At 46.0% G+C, this 19,162-nt stretch overlaps 1 protein-coding gene and 1 non-coding gene across 2 annotated transcripts; both read right to left on the bottom strand.

The window, feature by feature from the left end:
* Positions 1–272: 272 nt before the first annotated feature.
* Positions 273–378, bottom strand: LOC117129425. Its single transcript, XR_004453074.1, has one exon. It is a non-coding gene; the product is annotated as a small nucleolar RNA R71 (small nucleolar RNA).
* A 12,105-nt stretch (positions 379–12,483) lies between these two features.
* On the bottom strand, positions 12,484–17,155 carry LOC117129187. The gene has a single exon (XM_033282588.1). It carries the CDS (start codon positions 16,836–16,838, stop codon positions 13,053–13,055), a length of 3,786 nt encoding a protein of 1,261 aa, XP_033138479.1. The 5' UTR covers positions 16,839–17,155; the 3' UTR covers positions 12,484–13,052.
* Positions 17,156–19,162: the final 2,007 nt, after the last annotated feature.

Below are 19,162 nucleotides of genomic sequence, written 5' to 3'. Positions count from 1 at the left end.
GCCTCAATACTACACTCTCGTGTCGCAGATACCCTACTCTGGGTTACCGCACGAGCATCCTATGGACCATTTGGAACGGTTCGAGGATCTAATCGCTGCCATTCGGATGGAAGGAGTCCCCGAAGATTACCTGCTGTGCAAGCTCTTCAGATACACGCTGAATGGAGAAGCGATGCACTGGCTTAGGCAGCAACCCACAGGATCTTTAACATCCTGGAGCGACATCAAGAATGCTTTCTTACGAAACTTCTTCGATGAGGCGCGCGCTGAAGAACTTCGGAACAAAATTTCCACATTCTCGCAGAAGGCTGGAGAGTCCTTCAAAGATGCGTGGATTAGATTTAGGTTCTTCCAGCGAGACTGTCCACACCACGGATTTAACGAAGTGCAGCTGCTAAGCACTTTCTTCCGAGGTCTCGCCTTACAGTATCAAATGGCCTTGATACGGCGAGTGAAGGAAACTTCACTACTCGGAATCCGTTGGAAGCTGTGAGACTTATCGAAAACCTTGCTAACAGCAGCAGCACCAAAAACACTGACTCTGAACGGAAGAAGTCTGTAGCCTCTATCGGGAAGGAACAGATGGACGAAGTAAGAGCTAAGTTAGATGTGGTGCACGAGCTTCTTAGGAAGCAAGTCTGTTCAGCTGAAGGAGAAGTAGCAGATACAGAAGGAGAAGAAGATGTGAACTACATCGGAGGTACCGGATTCCAAAAATTTGGAAACCAGGGCGGAAACAGAAACTTCTTTGGAAATGGCCAAAGAAGTAACCAAAGTTCACAATTTCAAAAACCCTTCAACAACAGCAAGAGCTACTCGAACTCTTACTACCAAAATCCACCACCCCAGACTCAGGAAAGCAAGATCGAAGAAATGCTTGATAGAGTACTGTTGGGACAACAACAAATCACCGTGGATTTCAACGGTAAGATAGACTCCGCCTACAACAATCTGAACACCAAAATCGAGACCTTAGGGACTCAGGTGAGAAAACTTGAAACCCAAGTAATTCAGACGGGCGAGACTATAAAGAGGCAAGAAGCTTTCGCTAGAGAGGCAGGAACCGACAAAGGGAAACACCATGTAAATGCCATCATAGATCATGAATTCTGGCAAGTGGTGAGAAATGAAAACCTTTAGGAAGGAGATTTCGAAATCGAAAGCTCCATGAGTCTCGGCGGATCTCAATGGTGTCGACCGATGTCGATGAACTCGCATCGATCGACAGACCATGATGAAGATCGATGGACGGATTACTCCAGTCATCGATCGACGTCGTCTGCCAAATCGACAGAATGCAATGCGGTTCGAATTCTAACTCATGAAGAATTCGCAGCTAAGCATCCTCACCCACCCTCCCCTTTCTATGAAAAAATCGATCGATCGGTTGAGCCAACCATCGATCGACAGAGTGAGTCCGACGTCGATCGTCACAACACACCTCCCATCGATCGACAGGCACCTCTGACATACCGAGTGCGGTTACCCTCAATCGATAATGATTACATCAATGCACTCAGACCACCACCTAAACCATTAGCAAACCCACCCGAACCAAAACCCAACCCTTTAAATAGTTCACCAGAATCAGTTCAAGAAGAACAAGAATCTGAAGGGAGAAGGTTAAGGAAAAGAAAGGAGAAGATTCCTAAAAACCTTAAGAGGGAAGCTAACGATAAGGAGATGGATGGTTTCACTAAACGAGTCCTCAGAATCCCAATCGAAAAACCTTTTGATGAAGCTTACTTCACACACCGGTTGTGGATGTTCTTCAGAGAAACAAAGGTAACTGAGGAGGACATTAGGAGAATGTTTCATCAAGTCAGAGAGAAGATGAAACACAGGATCACATTGACGAAGAAGAGTGATCCTAGGAAGTTTGCAATACCATGCGTAGTCAAGGGTGTTGAATTTCCCCATTCAATGTGTGACACAAGAGCATCAGTTAGTATCCTCCCTAGGATCATGGCAGACCAGCTTGGTTTGACCATCGAACCCTCAACAGAATCCTTCACCTTCGTGGATCTTTCAGAGAAACGATCAGGAGGTATCATAGGAGATCTGGAGGTACTGATTGGTAATGCCCTTGTCCCTGTATATTTTCATGTCCTAGACATCGAGCCTAACTGGAACTCTTCACTTCTGCTTGGAAGATCTTTCCTAGCTACAGTAGGAGCTGTATGTGACATGAACAAAAACAAATTGTGTCTAACGCTCATAGACCCAAAAATCCACTACGACCCCATCCAACCTAAGAGAAAGGTAATTAATTTTGTGGATTATGGGAAAGAACTTGGCTTCATTGGCGCATGCCATTGTGGAGCAGGGTATGAATCGGAGTACGAAACAGAGTACTCGGAATCGATGGACACCCCAACCTTTCCATCGATCAATTCCAATGAGTCAACGGTGACCGCTGACCGTAATAACACGTCCTTCGACGTAATGCACCCATTTGACCATTTCGCTTCACCTAATCATTGTTACCAACATTTTGCCTTCCAACCTCCAACCAAGAGAGGACATGATGATTATTCCATTGGCAGTTGGGCAGACAGTGGTTTCCATGAAAGTTTTGCAGTTGACACTGTAATTACTTCACCTCATGAGGAACATACCGAGGAATACGATGAGGATTACTGGAGAGAACGTGCAACAGAAATGTCTTTGCAGGATGAAAGACTTGAAACACATAAGTTCACCAACACGTTTCCAACATCGATCGACGCTGTGCACTCCACATCGGTCGATTCCCACCCTCGTCCAGCACAACCGCTCACATCGATCGACACCCCGAAAGGAACATCGATCGATATTCGCGCCGCAGCGAAAATTCAGGAGCAGGAGAATATTCCCTCCCCAACTAGGTTTACAGATACCTATATAAATAGTTTTGCACCTCCGAAACCACCTACACACATCAAAGCAAACACACAAGCAAATAAGATGAACATTCTTCCTTCTACATCAACAGAAAAATCCATGAAGAGCAATCATCTCAAGAACACAAGTTCTGCAGAAATTACTCTGCCATCGATCGATGTAACTGTATCTACATCGATCGATACCACTCTAAACCCTAATCTCTCTATTTCTAAAATGAATAATTATGCAAACATTGATTACGGTTTTCTAACACCTGATGAATTTGGTATTTTCAGGGACCCAGATGGCAACGCACGTGCAATGGATGGAAGGATTTTACAAGTGTCCAGAGAGAACATAGCAGACATCCTTCAAGTAGCCAATGGACCTGACAACCTGTTCTTACAGCAACGTGGCACTCCAGACGTCATTCAAACAAATCCTAACAACCACGCAGGAGTCACCACAACAGAGACCAACCCAGATCTATCACGCCAATAAAAAGAGCAAGCATCGATCGACGGTACAACGGAGATATCGATCGACAGGGTAACACCAACGTCGATCGATATGGATGAACCGACGTCGATCGACAGACGGTATGAATGTGGGAACCGCGCTTTCGACATTTATGAAGCCAGAAAGTACACTTGGGAACAAAGGGACGAGTATGGAGTATACAGAGATGAGCGTGGACACGCACGAGGCGCAGCTGGTGAGATGATACCTGTCACAAAGGACAACATCAGGAAAATACTGGAAAGAGCATCTCTTTTTGAAGAGAGCCACATCTGTCTTCCAGAACATGCCACATCCTTCACACTCGCAAAACTGGCACCAGAACTCTACACCAAAGAAGAAATCGATGAGATGGTGTTTGGAATTTGTGGAGCTCAGGAGAAACTGGGAGAGGAGCTCAAAACATTGGTGGAAGATACACATCAGCCTTTGGATAGAGGCTACAATGAGCTTTTCAGATGTATGGCAGAAATGAGGATAGAAATTGAGAGCTTACGTCAGCAACTTAAGAAGGAAGCTACGACCTCAGCATCGATCAACACACCACATGCAACATCGATCGACGTCAGTCTTCCTACAGCTCAGATCCCTGCAGAACCGCGATGTTCAACACAACACAGGGATGAATGGGAAGTCTCATACATCGACACGAGGATAAACGACGTTTACTGCCCTCTCAACAACAACGTGGACTGGCTAAGCACTAAAATCGAGCTACTACAGCAAGATCTGGACACTATTCGCAAGAAGGACCAACAAACAGAAAAGATAGTAAAAGTGAGATGGTGTTGTCGATATATTGTGATATCGATCGATGAAGTGTATAAGCCATCCATCGATATGTCGCGTAAGAGTGAGTTGACGATATGGGTATCGATCGACGCTAGTGAGGTCGCGTCGATCGATGTTAAATCGCGAAACCTGCAAAAACACTTGATCCCAAATCGCACTTTCAAGGCATTAACAACATAAAATTCGCAATCCTAATACTAGATAATCGTTATAAACTTCAAAACCATCCCAAATTCACGCCAAATCATAAGTTCTAATTCATCTCAAAACTCAATTCTAAAAATATCTAACAAAAGAGAATTTCGAAGTCAAACCTTGTAGATCGGATGAGTGAATGAACTAAACAGATAGAGAATGAGAAATCAAGTGGATTAGGGTGAGAAGGAGATGGATGGTTTCACTATGAGAGTCCTCAGAATCCCCAACCAATGACGCATCCGTTGTCATCAAGATTTTCAAAAGCATAATCTTCCCACGGTTTGGAGTTCCAAGAATAGTCATTATTGACAGTGGAACCCATTTCATCAATAAAGTCTTTGAAAGATTGCTTAAAAGAGTGGCGTTTAGCTTCAGTTGCCTCATCAACTTGCATAGGCTCTGGTGTAGTGTCTGAAGGATTGGGTGTTTGTTCTGGTGGGTTTTCTAAAGGTTTAGGTGGTGGTCATAGTGCGTTGATTCGGTTATTGTCGATTGATAGTTGTGGGAACCGAAATTCACACTGTCGATTTCCGTTTAAATAAGGAAACTAGGAAAACCCTAATTTCCCAGAGGACCCGGATATCTGTTAATTACCACACGTCAAGCAATCAGAACACGTGAATAACAACGATAAAAATAAGAAATCGAAAAGAGAGAGCAAAGTAGATCTTATTCCGAATCTGCGTATGAGCGTTACAACAAGGTATAAGCCTGGGCTCGAGAGCTGTCGGCGAGATTCCTAGTTCTAATAGCCTTAAGATGGCTAAACCTAATTGAGTCGCAGCTCGAAATAACAAAAACGGAAAATTGCCTAAATTGCTCTAAGTGCTAAGTTTGCTCTGAAAAAAAGTTCTTTCCTCTGCTCCTCGCCTAGGACTCCTTATATACTAGCTCCAAGGTCGGTTTACGCTTTTACTCTTCTGCCCCTAAGCCGTCATAGCAAAAAATGGAGATTTTTCCATTTTTCCCGATCTTCATAATTATCTTCGAAACTTCCGTATTTATCCGCGGAAACTTGACATTTATCCTTCCTTGTGGGCCAAGCGTAAACCATGATGTGGTTTACGGGCTTTCGGTTAGAAAAATCGTAGGATGGGCTTCGAATCGTGTTCTAGGTCCCTTTGGGCCGTTTTCCGATTCGACACGTTTACTACGAGTTTTCCGCGGTTTCTAATCCGCGAAGTTTGATCGACGACTTAGAATAGCGGGAAACATGGACTGAGCTTGCTACGGTCTTCGGGAGATAGCATTCGAAGGTTTGACGAGAATGCATGGACTGGTGTCATATCGATGTTCGGAAAGGTTCAATCGCTACATAGCGACCGAACTTTGGCTCAAGCCCGGTTGCTACGTAGCGACCGAGTGAGACGAGTGCTCGGTCGCTACGTAGCGACCGAGCTTTGGCTTGAGCTCGGTCGCTACGTAGCGACCGAGCGGGACGAGCGCTCGGTCGCTACGTAGCGACCGAGCTTGGCTCGGGTTTGGTTGCTACGTAGCGACCGGACGGCGTGTATACGTAGCGACCGAGCTTGGTTTGTTCGGTTTGAATCCCAAAGGATACTTCTTCGTAATAACCTCGTATAGGTTATTTTTACGAAAATTACATCTCTTCTTTTACTAACTCTTTCGGAAATACGATCTCCGAGGATTTTCGGGTGGTAATTCCGTCGTAACCATTTTTGACCCCAACAGTTAGCCCCCCAGCCCGTTAGGATCATGTATCGTAGGATCCTAGCGTGCGGTTAGGCATGTTTGGCAAGTTAGGCGTGATGGATGAAATTAATATCTGAAAGTCCAAGCTTGAATAGTAAATCCTCATGTCTTATAAAAAGAGAGGTAACTTGTTCCATAATTTTTTCACTTTCTTGTTTTTCTCTAAGATCTTTCAAAAAGAACTTTTTATCTTTCTCTCCACCCTTTTCCTCTATTCTCTCAAGAGAAGTGTAAAGATGTCGAGCAAGAAAAAGATTGCGAAAAAAGGGTCTTCGTCCGCGAGTCCTTATGAAGAGCTCGTCGTTCCGAAGATGGAGTTCGTGCCTCACTCGGTGCATCCTGCTGAGAACGAGGAATGGTGGGTTGCTCATTATGGCTCGTTGACCCCTCCCAAGGAGAAGCCGTTCCCGGTCCTGGTCCATCGTGGAATCGAGGAAGAGGATGTAAGCAGGACTACTGACGAGTTTCTCGCGACGATGCGATCGTTCTACCACATCCCGGATGCTGTGAAATTCCGGGTTCCCTGCCGCGGGGAATGTGCTAACAACCCTCCGGAGGGTTACTTTACTTGTTATGAGGCGTTCGTAGTGCGTTGTCGCCTCTGGTTCCCCATACCCGAAATTCTCGTCCGAGTGTTGGACCGTTTCGAAGTCGCGATAAGTCAGTTGACACCCCTTGCCATTCAGCACCTTATTGGGATCCTGATCCTAAGCTACGAGCACGGCCTTTCCCTTTCCGTCGATCATTATGAAGCGCTTTTGAGGCTTCAACTTGTCAGGGGTTCGGATAAGCATAGGTTGGTCCCTCGGAAGTTTATGTCAGTGGTTAAGAAGTTTATTTCGAACTTCAACTCGTGGAAGAAGTTCTTTTTCTTTGTCCGTATAGACGCTGCATCCGTCGAAGAGAATTGCATTCCATTGTTCCGGAGGTTGCCGAATGATCGTCCCTTTATCAACCCTTTTGCTCCGTTCCCCGAGGACATCATCTCGGTGAGAGATCTTCTCAGGAATGGTCCCTTCTTCTGGACTTCTTTTACGCCGAAGAGGGTTCGGAAGGCACTGAGATTTGCGCAACCTGGTCCTGCTTTGGATGCGGACACGGGAAGCGACTCCGAACCCGACGACCAGAATCCCGTCGAAGCTCCGACAGCTGCGCCGGAGTCGAGCTCTTGGAAGGGAAAAGATGTCGATCTTGGCGACATAGAGTTTTCGATGGATGACTCTATGCTTCCAGGATGGGATCCGAACCTTGCTTACGGCGACGGGAGCGGTTCGAGCGAGGCCCCTATTCCGGACTTCGATGATTTCTTTGCTGGGCTGCCTTCGGGTTTCGATGCTCCTCCTCCTATGAAAGAATCGGCGAGGCCGAGAGTCGTTGCGGAAGGATCTCGCATCATCAATGGGGTTAGTTTTTTTTTAGAATTTTTTGGTGATTGTCCCATGTGTATATCTATAACATGCCGGTCGATTTTGCAGGGCCTGAGCTTGCTGGGCTCGGCCATTGAGGCGGGCCATAGAGAAGCCATGGTCTACCGCTTCAAGGCGGAGAAAGCGGAGCGGGATCTCGCTCGCGTGCAAGGCGAGATGCTGGAGCGAGAGGCGCAGCTTACTCGTGATCATGCGCGGGCTGTTCGTAAAGCGGAGAGGAAAGGCAAAAGAGAAATCGTCGAGGTGATGAAGACTCGTGCATCTCAGTTCCAGGTTGAGTATGGGAACCTCAAGAATGCCTTTACCTCGGTAGATGACCTTCGCGAGCGCCGTGGTTCGGTCGGCAGTCTTTGGAGGACGCGAGCCGATGACTATGTGTTTGAAGAGGAAATGAGCTTGATGAAGAGTGGGATGAGTGACCATGCCCATGCCGAGGTGCTTATCCCTCCGATTGATGAGAGGATTCAAGGGTTCTGGGATTCCATCCCGGTTTCTCCTGATACCGAGGAGGTTCCGACCGGTTTTTCCGATGGTGGCGAGGAAGTGGATCGTCCCGCGGATGCGTTCGGTGCTTCGTTGTCCGGGGACTTTGACTTTGGATTATGAGGGATGGATCAGTTATCCTTTTAACTGTTTTCGGCCGAGTGTGGCCTTTTGAATTTGGATTTCGTTTAGGCCTAGATGGCCGTATTTGTATTTACCGGGACTGGCCGTTGGTGGCTTTGAATCCCCTGCCGCTTTACGCGGTTTATTTATATGATAAATGTTTTTGTTTCGAGTTTTCCTGAGTAGGGTTGAAGTAAATACGAGTTGTCGTCTCGTATTTAGTTCTGATTAGACGTTCAATCTGTTGGTTCGTTCGTGATTTTCGTAAAAATTTTCTTATCTTTACGATTTTTGAGAACATTGAGATACGAACGGAGAGACATGGTTTATGATCTCGTATCTTTTAGATATCATGCCTTGAGATGTTTGAGACCAGAGCGTTGGGTTTAGGGCAAGACCTAGGTTTACTTTCGGTTAAGGTTTGTGCGGTGACTAGCCGGCTATCGTTTTTCCTGTTGCGATTTCTTCCTGACTCGCACCGATTTAAAGTCCGCGATATGTTCTCGGCTTATATGACTTGTATGGGTTGAATCGAGCATCTTCTCAGAATCAACTGGAAATGCTAAACCAAAATTTCGGATTTTTGTTGTAGCGCGCTTTTGTCCTTGTGCTGGACGTTTTTTAAAGATCAAAAGAGTGATCGGATTGCGTTTGTTTAAGACGGCTGGCGTGTTCGTCGGGGCCTATCGACGAACGGGGTGTAAGGTTTTTGGTGGTCGCGTTCGGACAATTTGTTAGCATTGTCCTCGAATTTTAACTTTTGCGACGTCTCGCAGTTATTTCGAGGATTATGCGTGTAGTTTTGCGTGTTTGAAAGATGATAATCTTTACGATTTTTGGACAACGTATATTGTAGTAAAAGTTTTTGAAGTTTCTAAAAACTCGATTACAATAATGAAGATTTTTCTAAGTGGGAGTATACGAGTATACGCACCCACTCCCCTCCCATTTTTAGAGAGGGGGATAGCTGAACTCGTCTTTTGACGGGCTGCCTACGTACCCCTTTCGAGGATCAAGCCATCTCGTAGTTCTGTTTCATGCCGCGAGTGTTCTTACTCGGCGGTAGATGTCGCGATGTCCGCCCTGACCGTGTCGATCGTGGCTGGGTCGACGCTATTTTCCAGATGTTCCGGTTGAGTTGTCGCGAGGGCTTCGGATTTATGTCGAGCTTCGACGTCCGATGCGTTTGCGTTGATAGACGATTTTACTTCGTCTTCTCCCGGGGCGCTTTTGGCTGAAGATCGATCTATCTTTGCGCGTTTGCCGTTTGCGGAAGCCGTGATTTGCCTTAACTTATGCTCCGCGAGGAAGCATAGTCGCGATTGTTTTTGGCATCCCCAGATGGCCGCGACTCCGCTTGGCGTTGGGAACTTGAGACCCAGGTGGTAGGTTGACGGAACTGCCTGCATGGCGTTGAGCCATGGGGTTCCCATGATCACGTTGTAGATAGCGGGGTGATCGACTACCGCGAATTCGACAATTTTCGTGATTTCCTTGGCCATGACTGGCAATTGGATTGATCCGAGAGTCATCGACACTTCGCCTGAAAAACCCGTGAGCGGTTTTGGCGTCGGGATTACTTCTCCGAGTTCGATACTCATCCGCTTGAGAGTGTCGCGGAAGATTACGTTGACCGTGCTTCCCGTGTCGACGAGTACCCTTCCGACTTCTAAATCTCGTATGACGAGATCTATGACGAGCGGGTCGCAGTGAGGTTGGTCGATACCACCGGCTTCTTCCTCCGTGAAGGTGATCGAGCAACTTTGGCCGTCTCGAGAAGGAGACCATGTAGGCCAATTTGCACTTGACTCTGCCTTCCGCTGGTAAGCCTTGATAGCCGACACGGTATCGCCGCAGTATTGTGATCCTCCGATGATCATATTGACTCTGCGACGATTGTTATCGTTCCCTTTGTCATCCGGCCTCCTACCGCGTTTATCCCCAGGATGGTTTCGTTGAGGGGATTTTTCAGCGGGCGGATTTCTATCCGTCTTCGGAGGCCGATCAGAATCGAGGATGAGATCCTTGACGCTAGTTACTTCCGAAAGCTCTCCAGCGAGTAGCTTCGCGGCCAGTCTTGCTCACAAGACTTTGCAATTGGTCGTGGAGTGTCCTCGGGATTGGTGGAACTCGCAGAAGGTGTTTTCGTCATACCCTTGATTGCGAGTCCATGTGTTGCCCGTGGTCCGGCCTTGATCCGAACTGATCGCATAGTTATGCGCCCCTTGGAGATCTTCCCCCTCGTGATGGACGTACTTGTCGTTACGAGAGTTCTTCTTTTTCCCCTTCGGATCTGCGTCTTTCGAGGATGGTCTTGCCGGCTTATGTTTTTGCGATAAGACTTTAGTTTCCTCCTCGACTATGATGTAGTCCGTTGCTTTGTGGAGGGCGTCCTGGATCGTTCGCGGTTTGTCGAGAGTTATCCATTTTCTGAATTTCGACTTGTACCAGAGCGTCTTTCTCAGCGCGTCGATGGCCACTTTGTCGCTTATCCCGCTGACCCTGGACATTATCAGCTTGAACCGACTGATAAACTCGCGGAGAGGTTCGTCTTCCCTCTGGGAGAGACTCCAGAGGTCAACATCGGAGGTTTCCCTGTCTATGAATACAGAGTACTGTTTGAGGAATTCCGATGCGAGCTGTCGAAAACTCCCGATGGTGTTGCGACGAAGGCGTGCGAACCATTCGAGCGCTGCTCCTTCGAGATTTTCGACGAACAGGCGGCAATAGCCGGCATCTTTTTCGCCGTCCTTCAGTCTTGCTCTTCCCATCGCGATGTGGAAAGCCTGAAGGTGCGCTTTCGGATCGGCCGTACCATCGTACTTCGGTACTTTGATCTTTCCCGGATCGGATACCCTCATGTCCGAAATGCGACTGGTGAAGGGGGTCTTTCGAGCTCCTTCCAGCAGTCGATCGATCTCGGGGGCAGCACTAGTAGCATGATGGATTTGAGATTTTACGGCTCTCACTTCTGCCGCAGTCTTAGTGATGTAGTCGCGAAGATCGCGGATATCCGATGTCTCGTCAGTAGTTTTCCGAGCCTGTCGGCGTTTACTGTGAGTGAGCTCGGTTTGCCTTTTGGCTAGTTCCTCTTGTTGGTTCCAATACGCGACTTCTTCTTCTTCCGTCATTGGTTTTTCGAACGGGGAGCCTGAAGGACCCTAAGATCGGATTGCCCTCGACTGGATTCGTTTGGATATGAACTCCGGAATGGAGAACTGATGGAACGTTGGGTCGCACAAGGGTTGCGGATGTTTCCTTGATATTCCCGACTTCAATGGCGCTTGATATGACTCACAAGTCCGCCAAGGAAAATCTCGAACTGGTTGCTTGATATGACTCACAAGACCAACTAGTTGAGAAGTGAATTGCTCGGATATGACTCACCAAGACAATCGAAAACAAGTTCTAAAGATAACAGAGAGTTTAAACTCAGCAACTTAATCCAAAATGATCTGATTTTATTAATGAAATGAAACACTTATTTATAGTACAAGTAGGAGACAAAGGGCTACTTGACTAGAAGTTTGAAAGACAAATAAAATTAAAGACATTTGACTAGGATTTTGAAAGACAAAGAAAAAGACTCTTCAATTTGCGGACTGGTCAAAGTGACCCTTCGGCTTGTTGAACCGCGGCCAGGAGCAGGACGGTCGCGGGCCGGTCCGTCTGTTCCGTCTTGTCCGTCTCCTGAACCATCTTCGACCATAATCGTCCTAAGTCTTCTGAAAGATGAAGAATCTGTGCCTTAGAGAGATTCGGATGATCAAAGTGCATGAACTGATCAAATGGATCGATCAGTTCGTCAATACGGTCGGTACGTTCCAAACGTGCGAGAAGAGAGAAGTCGCGTCCAGTTCCTAGTTCGGCTCGGCCTAAGTTGCGTCTGGCTTGACCGTCAGTCTGAGATTGGCGAGTTGTCCGAGAGAGAGACGATCCAGTATGGTCAGTTCGGCTGATAGGTCGAGGATCCAGTCTAAGCTTCTTCCCGTCCATCCGTGGATCGATCCGGTACACAGCTCGGCCTTGGTTGGGGCGATGAACCTCGGTTGGAATGTCCTGACCTTCCTGATGGTCGAGTTCCTCGGACTGAGGCACATCATTCCCTTCCTCTTCAAAAGGATTTGTCCACAAATCTGGATTATCTGCAAGAAAAGGAGATAGATCAGAAACATTAAAACTTGAAGAGATTTCATACTTACCTTCCAAATCAAGCTGGTAAGCATTATCATTGATCCTTCTAAGAATCCGGAATGGACCGTCGACTCGAGGCATAAGTTTGGACTTCCTTTCTTCCGGGAATCGTTCCTTCCTCAAATGAACCCAAACCAAGTCACCTTCTTGGAAAACCAACTCCTTTCGCTTCTTGTTGGCATATCTTTTGTAACCCTCGGTTTTGGTTTCAATGTTGACTCGAACTTGTTCATGAAGCTTTTTGATGGTGTCCGCCCTTCTTTTACCATCTGTACTAACTCTTTCACTCAAAGGTAAAGGTAAAAGATCAAGTGGAGATAAGGGATTAAAACCATAAACAACTTCAAAAGGAGAGAACTTTGTAGCTGAATGCATAGCATGATTATAAGCAAACTCAACATGTGGCAAACAATCTTCCCAAGACTTAAGATTTTTCTTGACCAAAGATCTAAGCAAAGCAGACAAAGTTTGATTAACAACTTCGGTTTGACCATCAGTTTGCGGATGACAAGTTGTGGAAAACATCAATCTCGTTCCTAACTTAGACCACAAAGTTTTCCAAAAATAACTAAGAAACTTAGCATCACGATCAGAAACAATGGTCTTAGGCATTCCATGCAATCTCACAATTTCCCTAAAGTGAGCCATTTTCGAAAATCTATCGACAACCACAAAGATAGAGTCTCGGCCATTCTTAGTTCTAGGCAATCCAAGAACAAAATCCATAGAAATATCAATCTAAGGATGAGAAGGAATGGGTAAGGCCGAGTACAAACCGTGATTGGATGCTTTGGCTTTGGACTTCTTGCACACCACACATCGGCCACAAATTCTCTCTACGTCCTTCATCAAGCTTGGCCAATAGAAATGATCATACACAGCCTTGTATGTCTTCTTGATTCCAAAGTGTCCCATAAGACCTCCTCCATGAGATTCCCTGAGAAACAACTCCCTCAAAGAACATTGGAGCACACACAAACGGTTATCATAGAAAAGAAAACCCGAGTTTCGATAGTACTTGCCATAAGCCACTCTGGAACACTTGCTGAAAATTTCTTTAAAATCCGGATCAGAAGCATAGAAGTCTTTGATAAATTCAAAACCGAGAAGTTTTGTTTCGAGGGCTGAAAGAAGAGTATACCTTCGGGACAAGGCATCAGCCACAACGTTTTCCTTACCTTGCTTGTATTTGATGACATAAGGAAATGTCTCAATGAATTCAACCCAGCGGGCATGCCTCTTGTTCAGCTTCTGTTGACCCTTAAGGTGTTTCAGGGACTGATGATCCGTGTGGATAACAAACTCTTTAGGCCAAAGATAGTGTTGCCATGTTTGAAGAGCTCTTACCAAAGCATACAACTCTTGATCATAAGTTGGGTAGTTGAGTGTGGCGCCTCCAAGCTTCTCACTGAAGTAAGCAATAGGCTTTCTATCCTGCATCAAAACTGCACCAATACCAACACCCGAAGCATCACATTCGATCTCAAACGTTTTAGAAAAGTCAGGAAGAACAAGTAAAGGAGCATTAGTCAACTTCCCTTTAAGGATTTGGAAGGCTTCTTCTTGAGCTTGTTCCCATTTGAACCCAACATTCTTTTTAATGACTTCGGTCAATGGGGCCGCTATGGTACTGAAATCTTGGACGAACCGTCGATAGAACCCAGCAAGGCCGTGGAAGCTCCTTACTTCACTCACGTTCGTTGGACTTGGCCAGTCTCGGATGGCTTTGATTTTCTCCTCGTCCACTCTAAGTCCTTCAGCACCTACAACAAAACCTAAGAAGACCACATGATCTGTGCCAAAAGAACACTTTCCAAGGTTAGCAAACAAATGTTCCTTTCTAAGAACTTCAAGGACAGATTTCAAATGTTTCTTATGTTCATCCATGTTCTTGCTGTAGATAAGAATATCATCAAAGTAAACTACCACAAAATGACCAATGAATGCTCTCAAGATATGGTTCATCAATCGCATGAAAGTGCTAGGTGCATTAGTAAAACCAAATGGCATGACCAACCATTCATACAATCCTAGCTTGGTTTTAAATGCAGTTTTCCATTCATCACCTTCTTTCATTCGGATCTGGTGATAGCCACTTTTCAAATCTATCTTGGAAAAGACACATGAACCGTAAAGTTCATCAAGCATGTCGTCTAGTCTAGGAATGGGATGCCTATATTTTACCGTAATGTTGTTGATGGCACGGCAGTCCACACACATGCGCCATGATCCATCCTTTTTGGGGACAAGTAGAACTGGGACGGCACAAGGACTGAGGCTTTCCCTGATGTAACCTTTCTCCATAAGGTCTCCAATTTGTTTCTCAAGTTCCTTGGTCTCCACCGGATTGGTTCTGTAAGCTGGCCGGTTAGGTAGAGACGCACCCGGAACAAAGTCAATCTGATGTTCAATCCCTCGTACTGGCGGCAAACCCTTTGGGTTGTCATCTGGAAAGACATCTGAATATTCCTGCAAGACGTCTAGCAAATCACTCGGAACTTCCGGTGCAAGGTTAGAAGAAGTAGAAGCCATCAGAGATTCTTTGTACACAAGTAAAAGAAAGGGCTTTTGGGAGTAAAGAGACTTCTTAACCTGACTTTGTTTGATAAAGAAGTTGGAGTTCCGGATTGAGGACTCAGGTTTGTCCGGTTTGGACTCTTGTTCACGGTTCTTTTTGAGTTGGAGCTGGTCTTGATGGACCTCCAAGGGCGAGAGTGGTACAAGCGTGATCTTCTTTCCTTTATGGTCAAAGGAGTGCCGGTTTGTGTAACCATCACGGACGGTTCTTTTATCAAACTGCCATGGACGTCCCAACAGAACATGACAAGCATCCATGGGAAGAACGTTGCACACAATCTCGTCTTCATAACGACCAATGGTGAGAGGGATCGTGACTTGCTCCTTAACATACTGTTCACCAGTTTCATTGAGCCATTCCAACCTGAAAGGACGTGAGAGAGGTCGAGTAGCTAGACCTAATTTCCTGACAAGAGTATCACTAGCAACATTAGTACAACTACCACCATCAATGATCAAAGAACAAACGTTTTCAGAGATTAAACAACGAGAATGAAAGAGATTCTCCCTTTGTTCCTTTTCATTGGTTTTGGGCTGAATACTCAAGGAACGTCTAGTGACCAGTAGTGGTCCGTGAGTTGGATAGTCAAAGCTATCTTCATCATCAAAGATCGGCTTAGAATTTGGATCAAAGGTCGGGTCATGGTCGTTGTCCGTGGGGCCATTTGCGTGGCCGTCCGTTTTATCGAAGATGGGTTCGTCCCAAGCCTTCCTAGCCACAAGTAATGGTCCGTGATGTGGGTAGTCAAAGGACTCCTCTTCCTCGTCAAAGATAGGACCAAGATCCTCCTTGTCTTCTTGTTCATCTTCGGACTCAACTTCACCATTCTCCAAGAGAATCATCACACGCTGGTTTGGACAGTTCTTGGCATAATGTCCTAGCCCTTGACATTTGAAACATCTAATGTCTCTTGCTCGGCTTGAGGCGTCTACTGCCTTTCCTTTGTCATCACGAGTGGACACATCAGTTTTAAAGGAAGTATGTGTTGTGATAGGCGACTTACCTTTGTCTTGATAGCTTAGCTTAGGAGCATAGGCCGGTTTAGGGGAGTAGGCCGGCTTAGAAGTAGTGGCCGGTTTTGAGAAACTCCTTCTCTTGAGTTGTTGCTCGATCAAGATGGCTTTGTGTAGCATCTGTTCCACACTTCCATACTCTTGAAGCTCCATACGATCTTGGATGTCACGGTTGAGGCCTGAAAGAAAGCGAGCCATAGTGGCGTCCAAAGGTTCATCCGTGTCCGTTTTGGTAATCAAAACTTCCATCTCTTGATAATAGTCTTCCACAGATTTGGTTCCTTGAAGCAAACGTCTTAGCTTCTGGTGAAGGTCGCGGTGATAATGGGTTGGCACAAATCGTTTCCTCATCAACAAGGTAAGCTCATCCCATGTCTCAATCGGCCGATCACCTGTTCTCCTCCTGTGGGTCAACACTTGATCATACCAGTTAATAGCATAGCCAGAGAATTCAGTGGCCGCAAGCCTTACTTTTCTAAGTTCAGAATAGTTTTGACAATCAAAGACATGCTCAATTTTTCTTTCCCACTCTAGAAAAGCATCAGGGTCGTTTTTACCATCAAAAGGTGGAATTTTCAATTTCAATCCGTTCAAACTATCATCAGTACGATTGTTTCTAGCAAATGGATTGACATCACCTGGATTTCGAGTTCTATGACCTCTTCTTGGTCGGTAAGCGGATCTGACCTCGTCCTCTTGGGCGTCCTCATCAGGAAACTCATCATCTGACCGGGTATTCCTTCGCGGCTGATTGGTTCTTGTCCTTGATCTAGGATGGGACTGGCTTTCCTGAAGTTCGTCAAGCCTTTGATGGATCTGCTCTAGACCTGTGTTTATAAGGTTAGAAAAAGAATCATTCAAAGCTCGCATCTGAAGATTAGACAGTCCAGCAACTGAATTTCCGGGACGGTTTTGTTCTTCATGGCTACTCATGGTTCCTGAAATTTCTTAAACACAAAACGTTAGGATTAAAACTCACACTCTCAAGTGTTTGTTCCTCACCCACACACGTGTTTCTCTCGATTTAAAAGTGATCACTCAAGTTTCCACTCAAAGTTCTATGAAGAACAGATCTCGGAATCTGGATGGCCAAACTTAAGCAAAACACACGGGAACTTTTAAAGATAGAAAGATAAGAGATTTGTTTTAAAAAAAATCCGTTTTAACCTCCTCAAAGGCTGGATTTCTCCTCAGCCAGCAGGCTTCCTCTTCCACCACCAATCCACAAAGTAAACTTTTTTTTTTTTTTTTTTTTATAATATGGATCTTGCTTGTTTCTTTTTTTTTTTTTTTTTTTTTTTTTTTTTGATAAGTGGATGGTAATGAGGGGCCCGGATTCAAGATAGACAGATGAAGAAGTGTTTAGAAGAAAATGGAAGATGAGAAGATGGATCGAGATATAGAATACCAGAAGAGTGGCTCTGATACCACTTGAAGGACCCTAAGATCGGATTGCCCTCGACTGGATTCGTTTGGATATGAACTCCGGAATGGAGAACTGATGGAACGTTGGGTCGCACAAGGGTTGCGGATGTTCCCTTGATATTCCCGACTTCAATGGCGCTTGATATGACTCACAAGTCCGCCAAGGAAGATCTCGAACTGGTTGCTTGATATGACTCACAAGACCAACTAGTTGAGAAGTGAATTGCTCGGATATGACTCACCAAGACAATCGAAAACAAGTTCTAAAGAGAACAGAGAGTTTAAACTCAGCAACTTAATCCAAAATGATCTGATTTTATTAATGAAATGAAACACTTATTTATAGTACAAGTAGGAGACAAAGGGCTACTTGACTAGAAGTTTGAAAGACAAATAAAATTAAAGACATTTGACTAGGATTTTGAAAGACAAAGAAAAAGACTCTTCAATTTGCGGACTGGTCAAAGTGACCCTTCGGCTTGTTGAACCGCGGCCAGGAGCAGGACGGTCGCGGGCCGGTCCGTCTGTTCCGTCTTGTCCGTCTCCTGAACCATCTTCGACCATAATCGTCCTAAGTCTTCTGAAAGATGAAGAATCTGTGCCTTAGAGAGATTCGAATGATCAAAGTGCATGAACTGATCAAATGGATCGATCAGTTCATCAATACGGTCGGTACGTTCCAAACGTGCGAGAAGAGAGAAGTCGCGTCCAGTTCCTAGTTCGGCTCGGCCTAAGTTGCTTCTGGCTTGACCGTCAGTCTGAGATTGGCGAGTTGTCCGAGAGAGAGACGATCCAGTATGGTCAGTTCGGCTGATAGGTCGAGGATCCAGTCTAAGCTTCTTCCCGTCCATCCGTGGATCGATCCGGTACACAGCTCGGCCTTGGTTGGGGCGATGAACCTCGGTTGGAATGTCCTGACCTTCCTGATGGTCGAGTTCCTCGGACTGAGGCACATCAGAGCCTTCCCGAGCGGATCGGCTTCTGGCCCTTCTGGGATGTCTGTCGACATCCTCATCGGTGTCGTTGGAGACATCGCTAGGGTCCAGGTCAATGTGTTCGGCTTCGTTATCCTCCGAGTCCTTTGCAGGGGGCGGAAGATTTTCAGGGTTCCCCTTTTCGACGGGAGATTTCTCGCTAGGGTTTTGACCGGAAGGTTGTTCCCGCGCGAGTCCTGCTCTATCGAGTGGGGTGGCGAAGTCGAGCCTCTTCCCGCGGATTTTGGTGGTTCCGCGGGGACGGATAGCTTGGGTCCTTGCCGTTAAGGTTTCAACCTGTTTGGTCAAGGTATTCACGAGCTTATCCTGTTCTTCCGACCTTTTCTCATAGGTGGCGAACATCTTTTTGAACTCCTCGAGCGTCGCGGCGTTGGCTTGCGCGTTGGCCGCGGATACGTCCGCTACTGGAGTGTGGAGATCGGTGCCGCTGCCTCCATTAAGAGGAGTTTGCACGTTATCCGCGTCGTTGGTTGACATGTCAGATTGTGTGTGGCTTTTGCGGGTTAGATTGATCCGTAAGTCCCCCTCCTTCTAGCGCCAAACTGTGGGAACCGAAATTCACACTGTCGATTTCCATTTAAATAAGGAAACTAAGAAAACCCTAATTTCCCAGAGGACCCGGATATCTGTTAATTACCACACGTCAAGCAATCAGAACACGAGAATAACAACGATAAAAATAAGAAATCGAAAAGAGAGAGCAAAGTAGATCTTATTCCGAATCTGCGTATGAGCGTTACAACAAGGTATAAGCCTGGGCCCGAGAGCTGTCGGCGAGATTCCTAGTTCTAATAGCCTTAAGATGGCTAAACCTAATTGAGTCGCAGCTCGAAATAA

The sequence above is a fragment of the Brassica rapa genome, chromosome A10, assembly GCF_000309985.2.
Source record: "Brassica rapa cultivar Chiifu-401-42 chromosome A10, CAAS_Brap_v3.01, whole genome shotgun sequence".
NCBI lineage: Eukaryota > Viridiplantae > Streptophyta > Magnoliopsida > Brassicales > Brassicaceae > Brassica > Brassica rapa.
The sequence above is the reverse complement of the archived record's forward strand: the minus strand, read 5'-3'. Positions and strand labels throughout refer to the sequence as shown.

Excerpts from the sequence above, each read along its gene's own strand:
- LOC117129187 (XM_033282588.1), bottom strand. The coding sequence starts at position 16,838 with ATGAGTAGCCATGAAGAACAAAACCGTCCCGGAAATTCAGTTGCTGGA.